At 34.7% G+C, this 16,881-nt stretch overlaps 1 protein-coding gene across 1 annotated transcript; it reads right to left on the reverse strand.

Annotated features, from left to right (window-relative positions):
• Positions 1 to 2,645: 2,645 nt before the first annotated feature.
• LOC144856453 (galactosylceramide sulfotransferase-like) lies at positions 2,646 to 7,629 on the reverse strand. Its single transcript, XM_078714469.1, has 3 exons — positions 7,618 to 7,629; positions 6,104 to 6,283; positions 2,646 to 4,810 (listed from the first exon to the last, which is right to left on the reverse strand). Exons 2-3 carry the CDS (start codon positions 6,268 to 6,270, stop codon positions 3,574 to 3,576), a joined length of 1,404 nt encoding a protein of 467 aa, XP_078570595.1. The 5' UTR covers positions 6,271 to 6,283; positions 7,618 to 7,629; the 3' UTR covers positions 2,646 to 3,573.
• Between the last annotated feature and the right edge of the window lie 9,252 nt (positions 7,630 to 16,881).

Consider the following 16,881-nt stretch of genomic DNA (forward strand, 5'->3'; position numbering starts at 1 on the left):
AACGAATGTGTTAACGTGAACAGAAACATGGTTCAAGATTTGATTGGCTGATAAGATATATATTATCATAGTGGAAATTTATAAAAGAAGTTAATGATAATTGACCCATGGCCTCTATCGTTAGTTTAACTTTGTTGGTACCACAATATATCGGATTATGATGCATAGCCAAACGGTATGATATCAAGTTAGTTTGATATTATTTCTTCCTTGATGTGTACATTGTGGTAGGTCGACTATAAGTGACCGCGTTTATTCTCATCTAATTATTTCCTTAGAAAAAAAAACAGAAAAAGAACTTTACAAAGTTAAATACTTATTTCATATACTTCATATCATTTTTTGTGAACTTTATTGTTATAAATATACCATATTAGTTTTTATTTTATTTAATGTAATAATATAATTTTAATAGGGTTGGTGAACCTATCCAATTATATTATAGCGTCATGGGAGTAATGTACATTATTTGTTCATATAGGCCTAGGGGTTTTCTGTCCACAACGGGGCCCTCAACAGAAACATATAATTACATCAACTCCGGTCTGTAATTTTATTAGCTGTATCATGTTTTGATTGATTATGAGTACCGTATCAATGTATAGTCTGGTGAAAAAAAGTATTACTGCATGTTTGGTATATTACTAACGATTGGTTCCACTAGAGAGACGCAATGCACAGAGCGCAACGTTAGCGTCCAATCACAAGCGATGTATTATTCCAACTGTCGTGTGTGATTGGTTAACTCGCTTACGTTGTGTTTACTCCCTTGTGTTGTGTTTCTTAGTTTTTCGTTCCGGAATGAAGACGTATGTTTTCTGTATCTGGTTTTAAACTGGTTTTCAGTTAGTTCAGTTAAACGCAACGGAACTCAGTAAACATATATGGACACTTAAAGACTCTAAAACAAATTACTCAATTTAATGGAAAATTATAAAGAAATGCAAACCTTACTCAAATATTAACAAAAGATGTAATTTATGTATATATGAAAAGTATATTATTATATGTCAACCAGAGCTATGCTCACTGAACCGTAAGAACGAGTTAATTTCTACTTGCAGACATAGGAAAAAGTTCTTACTAAATTGCAGATCCAAATAATTTATCTAATTGAAACAATAGGCTATTGTATACGACTTCCTGATGACTCACTTCAATTAAGCCCTGTGATATAACTGTGTCAAATATGTTTTATATTTCACCTGAAGAGTGCGGCCAGCTACATGCTGGTCATACGAAACAAATTTGTAGTGATTAAAATAATGAAGTAACCAAGTTTTCTGCTCGTTCCGGAGGTAATTTTTCTTGCATATCATTAAAATTAATGCATAATGTACACAATAGTTATTAGTTATTAGGGATAAATGTGACCTCGTGAATGAACGAGTGTTGTGGTAGGGAAATGTAGAAAATCCGGAAATTTGACAAAACCTTATATCGTATTATCTTGATTTCAGCCTGACTCAATATTTGAAATAATGATAACTTTGTTATAAGTGATAGTGTATCTTTATCATATCGTTTAATATTATTAAAACACACCTAGTAGATTCTTGTCATTTGATTGGAGAGTTGTCGGTCACATGCAAACAACTTCAAGACAATTACATCATCAACCGTACACTGTTGTATGTCATCGTTGAATATCGCTATGACCGTTGAATTTCGTTATAATAATGTTCTCGACACAAGGCTGTTCAAAATCTTTCTGTAGTTGATTGTTGTGTTAACACACCCGGTGTGTTGATTGCTCTACTCCGTATCCAAAAGTACGTACAGTAACTGTCCTTATCGAATTGTTTAGGCCTCTTGTTAAAAGTAGGTGATTTATAAACACAAATGTTTTATATTCGTCCATTCAATGGTACTCATAATACCCAAATAACGGTGAAAAATAAATGATTCTATTGTAACCTTATAAAATTATTTGGACCATTGCACTGTATTTTGTGGCGCAATGGTTAGAGGACTTTTGGTCCAAGCTCCGATCCGGTCATCGGGTTGCCGGGTTCTTGAGCAAGAATCTGTATCCAACTTGCTCCTCCCAACTCAGTTGACAGAAATGGGTACCGGTATGCATGTACAACGGTACAGCTAAATCAGACTCGTTTGTGAAGAAGAAGTGCCGTACCCGGTACGCACACTAAACTAGTCTGGCCCGCCCAGACGCTAAGAAAATGGAGTCAACCATGACCGTTATCAAAATACACCGAATTTAGCTTATCAACTTTACCGTAGAAATAATACACTTAACAAATGTATAAATATTTTATTAGTCTCTAGGCCTATAGATAACTCTCTAAAAGGGTTGTTATTTACTTAACTATGGCGTTCCATACTTAACTATGGCGTTCTATGTATCATCCGGGATTTACAGAAAAGGCCGAGCCCATTCGTTAACAAATTATCTAACAGTAAAAGAAATACAACTGGAATTTCATAAAATTAAAACTACAATAATTATTGAATAACATTTTTACAACTTGTCTAACTTAAATCATAGTAACCAAAGGAATATCATTATCTGAAGAATGAGCAATCCGCGATTTTTGCATTAGAAATTTGAGAATCAATAACAGCGACCGGGATAGTATAGTATACTTTATAAATTAAATACAAACATTACAAAACGTCCCATTACATAAACTGAAATTATAATATTTTATTTTGTTGGTGTTCAGACTTTTGTACAGTGTCCTAAAAATCAAGCATGCATTACAAACAAACAGTTTATCTATAAATCCTGACGTATGCGGAGCTAGACTTACCCCATGAAAAACCTGACGTATGCGGAGCTAGCCCTACCCCATGACAAACCTGACGTATGTGGAGCTAGCCCTACCCCATGACAATCCTGACGTATGCGGAGCTAGCCTTACCCCATGACAAACCTGACGTATGTGGAGCTAGCCCTACCCCATGACAATCCTGACGTATGTGGAGCTAGCCCTACCCCATGACAAACCTGACGTATGTGGAGCTAGCCCTACCCCATGACAATCCTGACGTATGTGGAGCTAGCCCTACCCCATGACAAACCTGACGTATGTGGAGCTAGCCCTACCCCATGACAATCCTGACGTATGTTGAGCTAGCCCTTACCCCATGGCAAACCTAAGCCATCATTTGGATCTGTGGGAAACCATATTATTACCATGGATGATTATTTAAAACTCATCCATGCTGTTGTTCAAGTATAATCAATGATTTATCATTCCTCTGATGTATTTGCTTTGCTTTAACTGTAAACGTTCAGATATAATAAAATAATATAGATATAAAGATAACACAGTTTAAATTGCATACATAATCTTAAATTACGCAATATTAAACAGCCTCAGTTTTCATCGATTTCGGACATACGGGCATCGTTTTGTTTTCCCTAATAAAACATGTGTATAAATCAAAATAGCATATATTAACGATAGTAAACAGTTTAAATTAGCCGAAGTATTCAATTACATACACAGTTCATGTTGTTCATTCAAACTGGAAGATGTGCGAGAGTTTACCTGATGCTGCTTATTAGAAAATTAAATAAAAAAACTGCTTTTATATGATCTGGAAATTCTAAGATTTTTTATTGACTTTTGATTTTGTTTCTGTTTTATTTACAACTTTTTGGTTTTTCGGTGAAGTCTTTTTAGATTTTGTTCCTCGAGATGCCTTTTCTCTAGGCACGTTGTCTTTGACTGGAGGAGACGTCGGGTGCAAGCCTTGTTTCTGCATAAAACGTCTAATCAAGCCGGTGTATTGGACATCGCCTCTTAGTAAATTTTCACAGAAAACTGACCCAGTCATATTTCTTTTCAAAACAAACTTTTCCTCCCTTCTATCCCGTTTATTCGTCCGCTGTTCGTCAATACATTTCTGTATAGCCTGATGTTCTCTTTGCCGAAATTCAGCAAGATCAGCATTGAAACTCTCTCCATATTCTTTAACTTTCCTCCACAATGTTTTGTTGAAATGATTGTACATCATGACGTCAGCACTGCTCCACTTACGTATTCGTGTACGCAGTTGATCGTTGATGACGTAACGATGACTATGACTTCGTATTCCGTTCGAAATATACAAAATATCATCAAAACTCCAACACATTAACTTTTTCAGTAATATCAATGATTCGTCAAAGTATTCAGACAATAAAATTAAATCGAATTCCGAATCTAATTGTTTGATTTTGTACTTGACTGTAAAGAAGTCGCCGTGATTTTCGTGATCCAGGCCTAAGTCATACAATTGACCATTTTTGGCTCTCTGCCACATATAGAACTTCTTTGCCAAGAACCTACTTGGCGTTTTCATGAACATTTCAATCGGGTTGCTAAAGTTTGTTAATTTTAACCGTTTCGCCATTTCAAAATATCCAAAGCAAGACTCAAAATGCGCAGAAGGTTCCCGAATAATCGTAATATACTTTGCATTTTGAACGACTGCATCCATTTCTGGCCGGTTGTATCTCACGTGATTAGTGAGTAGGTTATAGCCGGTTAGAGATTTATTGAAGAGCTTTACGTTTGGCGGAAGAGACGGTATCATTTTGCGATTGAACAAGTGTGTACTCGACAACACGTGACCACGTTTTCCAAGTGTAAATAGCAAATTTCTTGTGTAACCGAATCTTTGTAAAATCGATGCTAGTGTTGTACTGGCTGTCTTATGAGTTTTAACAAATACAATATTTCGTGATTCGTTGCAATATTCACGTTTTGCTGTAGGCCTGGGTATAACCGTGTTGACTCGACCGTTATTCCTCGTTTGTGTAGATAACGTGTCTGGATGGTGGTCCACGTAAACATCATCTCTGGAAAAAAAGAAGATTCGTCTAACTCAAGCAAAAATGAAATGAAGGTAATTAATTTTAAATGCTTAAAGCTGAGGTACAGGCATGAATTTTAAATATAATATCTGGTTAATTGTACAAAAATAAAATATTTGTAATAGAAAATCAAGACGTAAAAACATGAATTTCCCTTAAAAAGGTCAAATACAAAATTTGGAAAATTTCTGCTATAAAAACCAGGAAGAGCTTTTTTCAGTAGTTAGGTAGTTTAACCTAATGTTATAACATGTCTGGTGTCTCCATAGAAGGTGAAAAAAGATGGTGGATATACAGTGAATAATTTGTGCTATAGCATGAAAATAAAACTCTGAAGTTGAATAAAAATACTAGAAATGTACAATTCAAGTTATATTACCTATATTTAGTCATCTGATAACATTTTTTACCACACAGTTTATTTTTCATAGTTTTTTTTTAAAATGCCTCTCCATTTACAACATTTGTGTACAAAAGAATACAGATTTTATTGTGTAATTTCAACTATCCCCCCACTATTAAAAAAGTGCTTATTTTAAACAAGCTGGTGTAACAAAAATAAAATCCCAAAAATTATGAAACATAGGGGAAACTATAGATCGATAATTATTGGAATGTATGATCAATAGACATTGTTTGCCCGCACCTGGCATTTAATACGCATTCGCGTGTTTCCATACTTAATTAAGCAGGGACGATCGAAGGTTGACTTCTAAGTATAAATCAATGGGTATTTGTTTATTTGTAAGTGATTTGGGAAATTATTGATTAATATTAATTAGTAATTATCTATACTGTAAAAATAGTGTTTAGATTTTAAACATGTATTTTGTAGGCCTACTCACTTTTTCCACACATTTAGCCTTAGAAGAATGTTTAGATATTAACATGATCAGGTTCTAAATACATTGTAAACATGTAGTCTGTATCCAACTCAACACATCAGTGACGTGTTGATGGTTGTAGAGCAATGTGGAGCAATGTAAAGACACATTTAGGTTTTAAACGTGTTTATGTGTGGATCTTTTTTCCGCCACAGTAAAATCATATGCCTGCAACGCTAAGCACGTACAGAAACATGTTGACTGCTAAACAAGTGGAGGAAAACAACATGTAGCTATAAACACGTTTAGGTTTAAACACGCTAAACATGTAACTCGTGTTTAAAAGATAAACGTGTGAAAAAGTGGGTACAAAATAGATGTTTAAGATCTAGAAACTATTTTTACAGTGTATTCACCAAACCTTTATGAATAAATGAATACGTTGTAAGCTTACCCATATGTCCAAGACAAGGACTTTCCTTTGTTTCCGATGTTTTCTTCGTGGCCGCTTAGAACGCTACTTTGTAATGAAAACAGGCATAGGAGACTCACTAAACAGACGAATAGTAATGTCGTAAAAATGGTATCTTTTGAGCGATAAACCAACACACCTCGCGCCATTATTACCTGGTATCTGAAAAGAATAATCCAAGAAGACGAAGTGAAGAAATGAGTAATGTATCGACAGTAAGAAATGGGCGCACATACTGCAGATTCTTATTCAAAAAATAAAAGCAATATTGATCGATATGCTACAGTACTAGTCATTTAGGGCAATGGATATAATGCCGAGGATTGTTGATTTAGTAATTAGCACTACGTTACTGTTCAATAGACCTAATAAGAAATGTACACGACACATTGTCATCGTCTGCCTGTATGTAGAACCGGGAAACAATAAGCAGGGGCGGGGGAGGGTGTAATTCCTAATAAAAATATAGAAAAGAATCAGCAAATTTAACCCGACTGTCTTTTGAATCTGCATGCGTGGTATCCAAACCTTGGTTTCCACTAGGATGTATCAAAACGACGTTTAAGTAGTTTAAAGCTTAATTCACACGTAGTCAAAACGTAATACAAAATGTATTACGCGAACTGTTGCTAAAGCCTGGTTCCCACTAGCGACGCTACGTAACGCAACTCACGCAACATAAGCAAAAGGCCTTCCAATTGTGTTTGCCCCCGCCTGGGTGAAATCAAACCTGCTTGTTGCGCGTCAACGTTAGCATGCCGTAGACTCTCTTTTGTTTTGTTTTTTTAGAAAAATCTTAGCTGATTTGAACCAAAGATCATGGGATCGATAGGCGAGCATCCAGACTACAACTCCACTATGTAAATACTACATTAACAGAAACGTCCTACATGACAGTTTTATGTAAAACATTTACAGTGTTAGATAGGTTTCGCAACGCTACGAATACGATAACGAAAACGAATACGTCACGCACACGTATTCGTTTTTGTAAGCCACTCAAAATCTGTTTCGAATGGCAACGAAATATTGAGGGCGCCGTCCAAAATATGACTTGAAAGCCCATGTACCTAGTGTAACATCAAAGCGAGTGAGGACTTGTTATTTATCCAAATTTACCTGGCACTTTAGTAAATCACTTTTAATAAATCTATAATTATATTATAATCATGAATAATTTCTGATTCAAATGCAAAATGTGCAAAATAGATCAAAAACTATACTCGTTTTGTAGTTACAATATGACTGATGATGTTCGTCACCACGAAAACGCTTTACGAATATGAAATGGGGATCAGCTCAAAAGTTTCACAAATGTGTAACGTATCCGTTTTCGTTATCGTATTCGTAAGGTTGCGAAACCTCCCTAATAGTAATAATACACTGGCGTCGGGCGTCGGAAGGAGTTCACACCAAAAAAGTTAGACGTGTGTCTCCTCTATATATTTAGGCCTACGTCTTCCATCCTAAACTTAGTGCTTCACTTTGGGACCTACATTGTGGATAGATCGCCCCCTCAATCTCACCCAGTCTCCCCACATAGGCGGTACATTAACACTGCCATTTAATTCACATGCCTATGTGAATGCGTGGCATTTCGTAAGAATATCTGTAGATAAACCGCCACCGTTTTAAGTCAATAGAATAGGTCAAGTGTAAATTAGCATATTATTTTGCCATGAGTGTAGGCGTACTTTAGGAGGACCGATTCCTGCTTGGTAGCTCACTAACCGTTTCAGGTAATGAAATACGTGTTTAAACTTAAATACCTTTAAATAATGATACACATTGGAAGATTACTACTATATACCGTAAATAAAAATAAAACATTTTAGCAGCCGGCCCAAAAGCTAGCCCACCATTATAGAAACTTACCGTTTAGGCCGATAAAGGTGCACAGGTCATCTAGTGGAGTTACCAAGAATCAAACAGCCACAATCGCTAATATTATTTCAGACCTTTTATGGTGTCTTGATCAAACAAGATGATTATGCGTGTATTAGGATAGGCCTATGTTTGACTTGGTTTACTTTCCTTTATGTATTATAACAAAGTCCACAGTCTTAGACACACTCTACACCGAATACATATAAATCATACATATAAAGCACAAGATGCAAAAACTTACCGAACGTCGTGAAGACCACACGGAAGAATCAGTAAAATAATGAGTTGTTACTGGCCGCGTAAGGTACAGCTAGCTCCCACATAACACATGTTCTGTTATCATTTTAAACCTTTCAGTATTTACATTGTTCGGACTTTAGTACAGATGTGACGTGTACGGTTAAACAATCAGACGAAATAAGTTAATTTTTGACAACTCGAATTATGCCTAAATGATTCTACGGCCTTCTACAATCTACAGTATATAATTGCGTATCGTGTTGATAATTTGGCTTTAATGTGTAGCATACCTATTGTACACAATGAGTATAATTGCTATAAGTGTAATTATGCAGGAACACGATACAATTCCTTAACAATGATGTTTGACGTCACAATAAAATTGCAGTAGAAGAAATAAGATGAGAAGATGACAAATCTCAATAGCATCTCGCGTCAACCAAGATAATCCATTCTATTTCTTAAGCTCTGTCTACACTATCAAACTTTGTGTGATAAAACAATATGATGTATATGGACACGTAGACTTGCCCCAAGTCTGTATTCATTGTCTTTTTTTTATTTATTACCTCCGCCAAGGAGGTTATATTTTCACCCGTGTATGTTTGTGTGTGTGTGAGTCTGTGAACAGCCGGGAGGCCACAGTTTTTATCCGATTCTCACCAAATTTGGCCACATGAATGATCTATGTCCCAAAAGCTCAGACGAGTTCGAAATTGAGGGGAAAAGGTTATAGGTCAAGGTCTCTGCCTAGAGACCACAGTTTTAATCCGATTCTCACCAAACCTAGCCACAATGATCAATGGCTCATCATATAATTGTGGTTAAATTTTGAAGGGTCAGGGTCAAAGATCAAGGTCCACAAAAAAAAAAGAAATAAAAAAATAATAATAAAAAAAAAGCCTCAGCGGGACTTGAACCAGTGATCTCAACTGTGAGAGGCTGGATACATAACTATTATACCAAACTCTCATCCACAACTTTGTATTGTGCAGTTAGCCTAATTACACTTAGAACTATAAAAAAAAATTTTTTTTAATATATATATATTTTCCGGGGACATTTTATGTAGGGGAATTTTATAGTAGGCGGAGGTTTGTACTCTCCGAGTACCCTCTAGTTTGTTTTTATTTTGACCGCGATTTTTGTCTGAAAATATCCAAAATCAAGTAGTATACGTATGAAACGCCATATGTGCCAAAATATTTATCTTTTTACTAATATTAAGACAAAACTCCGTCTGGAACCCAGACTAATGGACACGATGATGTCATCACTACCTTATGTGGGCACATCGCCACTATTTTTTTGTCAAACTAGATTGATAGTGTAGACAGAGCTTTATGCAGTCGCCCTACTATTTGACCTCTAAGGGTTTTCATGTTAGCAATTGTGTATTCTTTCACTTTCAGAAGGATTACCCCAAATATCCATATCTGTTGCACTCTCCTTGTTCGGGTTTGCACAGCGGAATATTTGAACTTTAGGAAGGTATACAATATTATTACAATCTTAATGTTATCATTTAGTCATGGAGTGGCATACAGTAATCTAATGAAGTTTACAACAGATTCTATCTACGAAAGATAAACAATTCCAGTCTTGTGTCCTGTTTGCTCTGATTAATATGTTATTTTTCTGGTTCCAGCTCAACCGCCCGTCCGCTCCGCGTTTTCTTTAAAGATGTAGTGTCCCTTGAAACACAAAAAAATGAAGGTCAAAATATTCTAAATTTAAATTGGTCATATCAAAGTAGTATTAAAGTTATTCACTTTAAGTCGAAAAACCAAAAGGTTACGTAATTAACAGGTAAATTAATTTGATTACATTTCGTCTGGAAAATCGTCATGAGCGAAAGTAAACAAAGATTTCAAACCATGAGTATGCATTATGCATGATGCTAATTAGGATTATTTACAACTCGTCACGGTTGAGAAGGTCTTTTCACACAGATCGCGAGGACGTTTTATGATTATGCATACAGAGTAGCCAAATAAACGCGTTGCATTATGAGATATGTTTTGATCGAAAACTGTGACTGGAAGTCAAAGTTATTTTTTGAACCAAAAAACGTCTGTATTTCAGTTAAATGATTTTTTTTTCAACTAATTTTTAGTGAAAGTTAATAACTCTATAATAAAATTTTTATTTTTTATTTTTTTGGGATTAGTCAAAGGGACAATACATCTTTAAGTGATTAAGAAATAACATAGATTCTATATTTTTGTTTTCCACTTACCGCTTACAAATGGCGTAGTGAGATTGGGAGACTTTCATATTTCGAAGTCCCCATGCAACTATATTTTTAATCGCGTGCAACCGTGAAATCACGTTTGTAATCATATCTTCACAACCATGAATCACAATTAAATAAAATTTGGTACTCATAAATTTCAGGGCATAAATCACTATATGGCAATACAATTACGTACGTAGCGCATGTAACGCATGCGTACGCGCGCTTAAAATTTTCAAAATTTATTTTCGATTAATTTAAGAGCACGTTTCAGGCAATTGCGCACTGCGCGTTAAATGTTATTGCACTCTTTTTGCCCGATTTCTGTTTTCTTGACTTACTTTATAACTCGAAATTACGTTATACGAGCACGTCAAAACTGCTACGCACGTGTAAATTAAAAAAATATAAATGTTTTTAAACATTTCAACATTTTTAAACATGTTCAGCAATTTCGGTCGGTTAGTAGTTTGGTCGGTCGGTCGGTCGGTCGGTCGGTAAACACTAACTTGAGCACGCGACTGCAGCCATCTATATGGCCTTGTTCAAAATTGTCTTAGCTCCACCCAAACCATTGTGGGCTGATCACTTATAATTTCATTTCATATGTCAATGTAAGTGCATTTTCCGGGCACCTAGCAGCTCTATATTTAAAAAGTTTCATAACTTCCAGTAGGGCTGGTTCTTGAGACTTATATATTTATCTCCGCCAAGGAGGTTATATTTCACCCTTGTATGTTTGTGTGTGTGTCTGTCTGTCTGTGAACAGCCTGGAGGCCACAGTTTTCATCCGAATCTGGCCAAATTTGGCTACAATGATCTATGCCCCAAAAGCTCGGACGAGTTCGACTTTGAGAGGAAAATGTCATAGGTCAAGGTCACAAATAACAAAAAACTATTTTACTGCCTAGAGGTCACAGTTTTTATCCGATTCTCACCAAACTTAGCTACAATGATCAATGACTCATCGTATACTTGTGGTTAAAAATTTGAAGGGTCAGGTCAAAGATCAAAGTCCACAAAAAAAAGAAATTAAAAAAACCTCAGCGGGACTTGAACCAGCGATCTCAACTGTGAGAGGCTGGATACATAACCATTACACCAAACTCTCATCCACAACTTTGTAGTGCGCAGTTATCCTATTTATTGAACTATACTTTCAATGTTTTCTTAGCTCCACCCCAACCATATTGGACTGTAGACTTATAATTAATTACGTTTCTTCATATATCAATGTATAAGTGCCATTTTAGGTTAGTTAGTTCCGCATTTACAATGTTCGCACATCCTCAGGCAGCAACCAACCTACGTCTCTGTATACCGTTACTACTCTGGTCAATTTCCAATATTGGCCTACATTTTATATGTATTGATGATTAAACAGGTTTAAAGATGTATTGTCCCCCAAAAACATCTAAAATGAAGATTAATTAAATCAGACTTTGAATAGGTTATTTTGTAGTTTTAATAAAGTGAATCACTTCCGTAGAAAAAAAAACGCAAAAAAATAATGTTTTCACTTATAAAATAACATGATAAATGGTTAAATTCAACCAAAAATCCAATTTGACCATTTTTTGCTTTAAATTCAATTTTTTTTCAAGTAAATACATTTTTTTTCGATCCAATTTTTGGTCGAAGTCAATAACTATTATGCGACATTAAAATGGCATATTCAAAAAAAAAATTACAAAAATTATTTTTCAGGGGATAATATATCTATATTTAGGCCTTTCTTTTTCCTGTTTTCTAACGATTGTGTGCCGCAGTTACTTTGAAGCAAACGACAACAAAGTACATTTTTGAGAAAAAAATGTTTATCACATAATTAATCTTTCTGAATGAAAAAACAAAAAGCATGCCTTGCCATATATTTACTTTATATTTTAATTGCTACTATGGTAAAAAGGTTTGTTTTGTTTGTATACATTGTATATGCATACAAATAATGATTACAATTTCAGGCAATATGTTAATATTAATAATAAACTGCTTTGTATCTTTTGAGTGAAAATATTTTGCCTAAAATTAAACTGATTTAAAAAACACGGAATATTGTACATTCCTCTGTGTTTAGCCCTAGGCAAACACTGCATTGATATCTAATTGTTTAACCATATATTTAAAAGAATAAATTAACCTATACTCTATGCCTGCTCCTAGTTGTTACTTTTTATTTAGCCAAATTTCCAAAGATAAGTGATTCTCTTTCGCAACCCTGTTCAATATGTATACAAAAAGATGCTCTCGAAAACAACGTCTTTTTTTGTCAAGAGAAACTTTGGATTTGGGCCCAGGATCCTAACATGATGCATCCTGTGTTTTTTAGCCATATGACACCAAGCTACAACTTCACACTCAATCCCAATTGATCTGGCCTAGAATATATGGGAAAGAAAGCTAATTACTATAAACCTATACATACCGTTTGGGCTAATGTTTTAACTGGCAGACGAGCACAACATACACACTGAGCACGATTGCCTTGGTTAAAGCATGGACCTAAGTATTATATTATGCCCATGGTCAAAGATTTATAATTTTGGCTGATAATGAAAGGTGCAGTATCCGGTGCGGCCGATCCTCAACAACCACACGCACTAAGGGACTATTATGTCTCGCTGTCTTCTTGGTTACCTTTGTATAATGAAAAAACACATAGGCCTACATGAAAACACTTCTTCTTACCCGTTATTAATGATATGTAACACATCGCGGTAGACTCCATCCTTTGAAATTCAAAACAAATCGATGTAAAAAGTAATCATACCATAAAAAGTAATACTATTATAAAAGCCTCCTTCCATTTTATACTGTTTCATTTTAATCTTAACGTTTTGATCAACTTTGTACTGTTATTTTGTAAAATATGGAAAATACGATATGAATAAATTAACACCATACTCAACCCAGGTATCTAATGTAAACTTACTGCACGCAATTATACGTAAAGCATTTCACTCATCCATCGTTATGCCTTTTAATATCTTAAAGTAATAAATAAAGTAGCCAACATAATAAATTGTAAATAAATGTCATTATTTGAATCTTTCATTGATCAGTTGCCGCAAAACAGCTCATTAAGTTTTATATTAAAATGTGTTAATGCAAGTTATCGATGCCTCTAGAAATAGCAACATTATGACTAAATCGATTACCACAAGGATACCGTATGTACTTTATACAATTACAAATAAAACAGGGACCGGTGTTACAACCGCTAATGTAGAAAACGCTAGCTAATGACGTTGAAACAACCGTTAATGTAGAACAATCCACCCCTAATGTAGTAAAACATCCAGCTAATGTAGAAACACCAACAGCTTATGTAGCAAATACAAATTAATCAACACCAGATAGAAGAGAGATGAGATCATCAATCGGTGGTCGAGTTTGCTTGCATCTCATGGCCTCCATCTTTTGCAACTCGTTTAAGCCTGGTTTCCATAAAATCGCTACACCGTGTCGCCGACTGCTGTCGCCGACAGAGCGTAGCGATTCTATGGAAACGCTAGAATATATCGGGGATCTAGTACGCGAGCGCTAAATATTCTTTGGTACACGCGTATACGATTCATCGCCGACAAAATCGGCAAAGTTGAACATGGTTGAACTTTGCCGATTTGTTAGTCCATGGGATTTAGCTAAAAAATGACCCTTTTCTCACACAAATTGCAAGAAAAGGTTTTTTTGATGAAATGTGTTCTTTAGACCCTACTAAACACATTTATCAACGTTAGGACATTTTTCGACAACGGGAAGTAGCCTAATTTGCATAATTAAAAATGGCGGCCATTTTTAATAACGTACTCTGTATCTTGGAAACCGCTAGTCACAGATACTTAATTATGGTGTTAAAATTGTTAGAATATATGTTTTTATATTCACTTTAATGAAAAAGTTTGTCCAAAAATGAATGGAAGTGCTATTTCTAACATTATTGACCTTTGACCTTGATTTATCATATCTCAGCAACCACTAATCGGAGATATACAAATTAGGGCTTAAATTGTTCAGAAACTACACATTTATATCCAGTCTAATGGCATGTTTTTACAAAAAATGGCGGATTCTAACATTATTGACCTTTGACCTTGATGTATCATATCTTAGCAAACACTAATCTGAGAGACACACAATATGGCTCAAACTGTTCAGAAACTACATATTTATATTTAGTCTAATGGCATGTTTTTACAAAAAATGGCCGATTATAACATTATTGACCTTTGAACTTTGCACTACATAAAATCGCATAACTTTGAAAATATTGTACATATGAAATTATTTTTAGTGTCAAATTGTTCAGAACATACATGTTTCTATAGAGTTCAATGACACATTTTGTCCAATAATGGCCTATTGTATGGTTAATAACATTTGAACTATATTTGAAAAGGATTTAAACCCGGAATCTTCTTCATGTGGACATCCATTAGAACATTTGATTTGGCACTCTAAAATGTAAGAGTTGCAACGTTGACTTATTATGTTTAGTTTAAAGTAGGCCATGGTACATTACATTTTTTATAAGCATAAACTATTGCATTCATCCATAAACTGCCTACAAGTTTACACGTTTGTTTATTTTATTTCTTATCGTCTTCGCAGCTGAAGCTGAATGACAAGAGGTTTTTACTGTATACGGCGAAAATATTGCAAGTGGTGGTCAGCCTAACTATGAGTCTCGATAGCCAATTAATTAAACTAAACTAAATATGTTGCATTAATATCGATCTTTTAAAATTCCAGTTGTCAACAATGCGTCTAGTAGTAGAAAAGGCCTTCTTAATAAATAAGACTATGTTTCAACCTAAAAGAATGCCCTGAAGAGTGATGCTATCCTTAACAAAATATAAACTAAATAATCTTTAGAAATTTGTTTTTTTGAATATGCTATGTAATGCCAATTTAATTTGATCAAAAAATAAATTACTAACTTGAAAAAAACTTTAATAAACCTGCAAAATGGCATGGCCTATTTAAAGTATGTACAATATATCATAAAAAAACCTACATCTTTGTTGGCTAGCTCTGTTAATAGTGTCAACATCAACTTTCTCCTGAGTAAGATGTAAGACCTAATTTAAAATTTATTAATAATCCAAACCTATAATGTATGTATACATAGTCTAATATTTTTTTTTTTAAGTGAATATTTTCAGTAACTAAATTAAATCAACTGGTTACATGTACTTTAAATTACCACCATATTCTAAACAAGTAGTGCCAAATCACATGTTCTAATGAATGCCTACATGAAGAAGATTCCGGGTTTAAAAATCATTTTTAAATATAGTTCAAATGTTAATAACCATACAATAGGTCATTATTGGACATAATGTGTCATTGGACTCTATAGAAACATGTATGTTCTGAACAATTTGACACTAAAAATAATTTCATATGTACAATATTTTCAAAGTTATGCGATTTTATGTAGTGCAAAGTTCAAAGGTCAATAATGTTAGAATCGGCCATTTTTTGTAAAAACATGCCATTAGACTAAATATAAATATGTAGTTTCTGAACAGTTTGAGCCATATTGTGTGTCTCTCAGATTAGTGTTTGCTAAGATATGATACATCAAGGTCAAAGGTCAATAATGTTAGAATCCGCCATTTTTTGTAAAAACATGCCATTAGACTGGATATAAATGTGTAGTTTCTGAACAATTTAAGCCCTAATTTGTATATCTCCGATTAGTGGTTGCTGAGATATGATAAATCAAGGTCAAAGGTCAATAATGTTAGAAATAGCACTTCCATTCATTTTTGGACAAACTTTTTCATTAAAGTGAATATAAAAACATATATTCTAACAATTTTAACACCATAATTAAGTATCTGTGACTAGCGGTTTCCAAGATACAGAGTACGTTATTAAAAATGGCCGCCATTTTTAATTATGCAAATTAGGCTACTTCCCGTTGTCGAAAAATGTCCTAACGTTGATAAATGTGTTCAGTAGGGTCTAAAGAACACATTTCATCAAAAAAACCTTTTCTTGCAATTTGTGTGAGTTAAAAGTCTAAATCTCATGGACTATGTCTGCGATGAATCGGGGGGAGACCTCCCCGATGCGCGTCGGCGACATCTGCGCGTGTAGCGATTTCAATGGAAACGGTGTAGCGATTTTATGGAAACCAGGCTTTAGTTGCTGCCAATGGCATGCCTGGGAGGCATTATTTGTTTTCCTATTAGGTTAAGGCAGAAACTATAGAGGGTGTGTATGTATCATGAATATTCATTTTGCATGCCTGAGCTCATGACGTCATACTTTCAAAACACGCTGTCTGCTGCACGTTTGGGCAGTGCAGATCGGCGCGACTGTACTCTTTTTCTCTCATATTATATGATTTTGGTTTTTTACCTCCGCCAAGGAGGTTATGTTTTCA

Source organism: Antedon bifida, chromosome 11, assembly GCF_963402885.1.
Source record: "Antedon bifida chromosome 11, ecAntBifi1.1, whole genome shotgun sequence".
NCBI lineage: Eukaryota > Metazoa > Echinodermata > Crinoidea > Comatulida > Antedonidae > Antedon > Antedon bifida.

Excerpts from the sequence above, each read along its gene's own strand:
- LOC144856453 (XM_078714469.1), bottom strand. The coding sequence starts at position 6,270 with ATGGCGCGAGGTGTGTTGGTTTATCGCTCAAAAGATACCATTTTTACG. Across the intron at positions 4,811-6,103 it reads TCCTTGTCTTGGACATATGG|AGATGATGTTTACGTGGACC; the intron begins GTAAGCTTACAA and ends CTTTTTTTCCAG.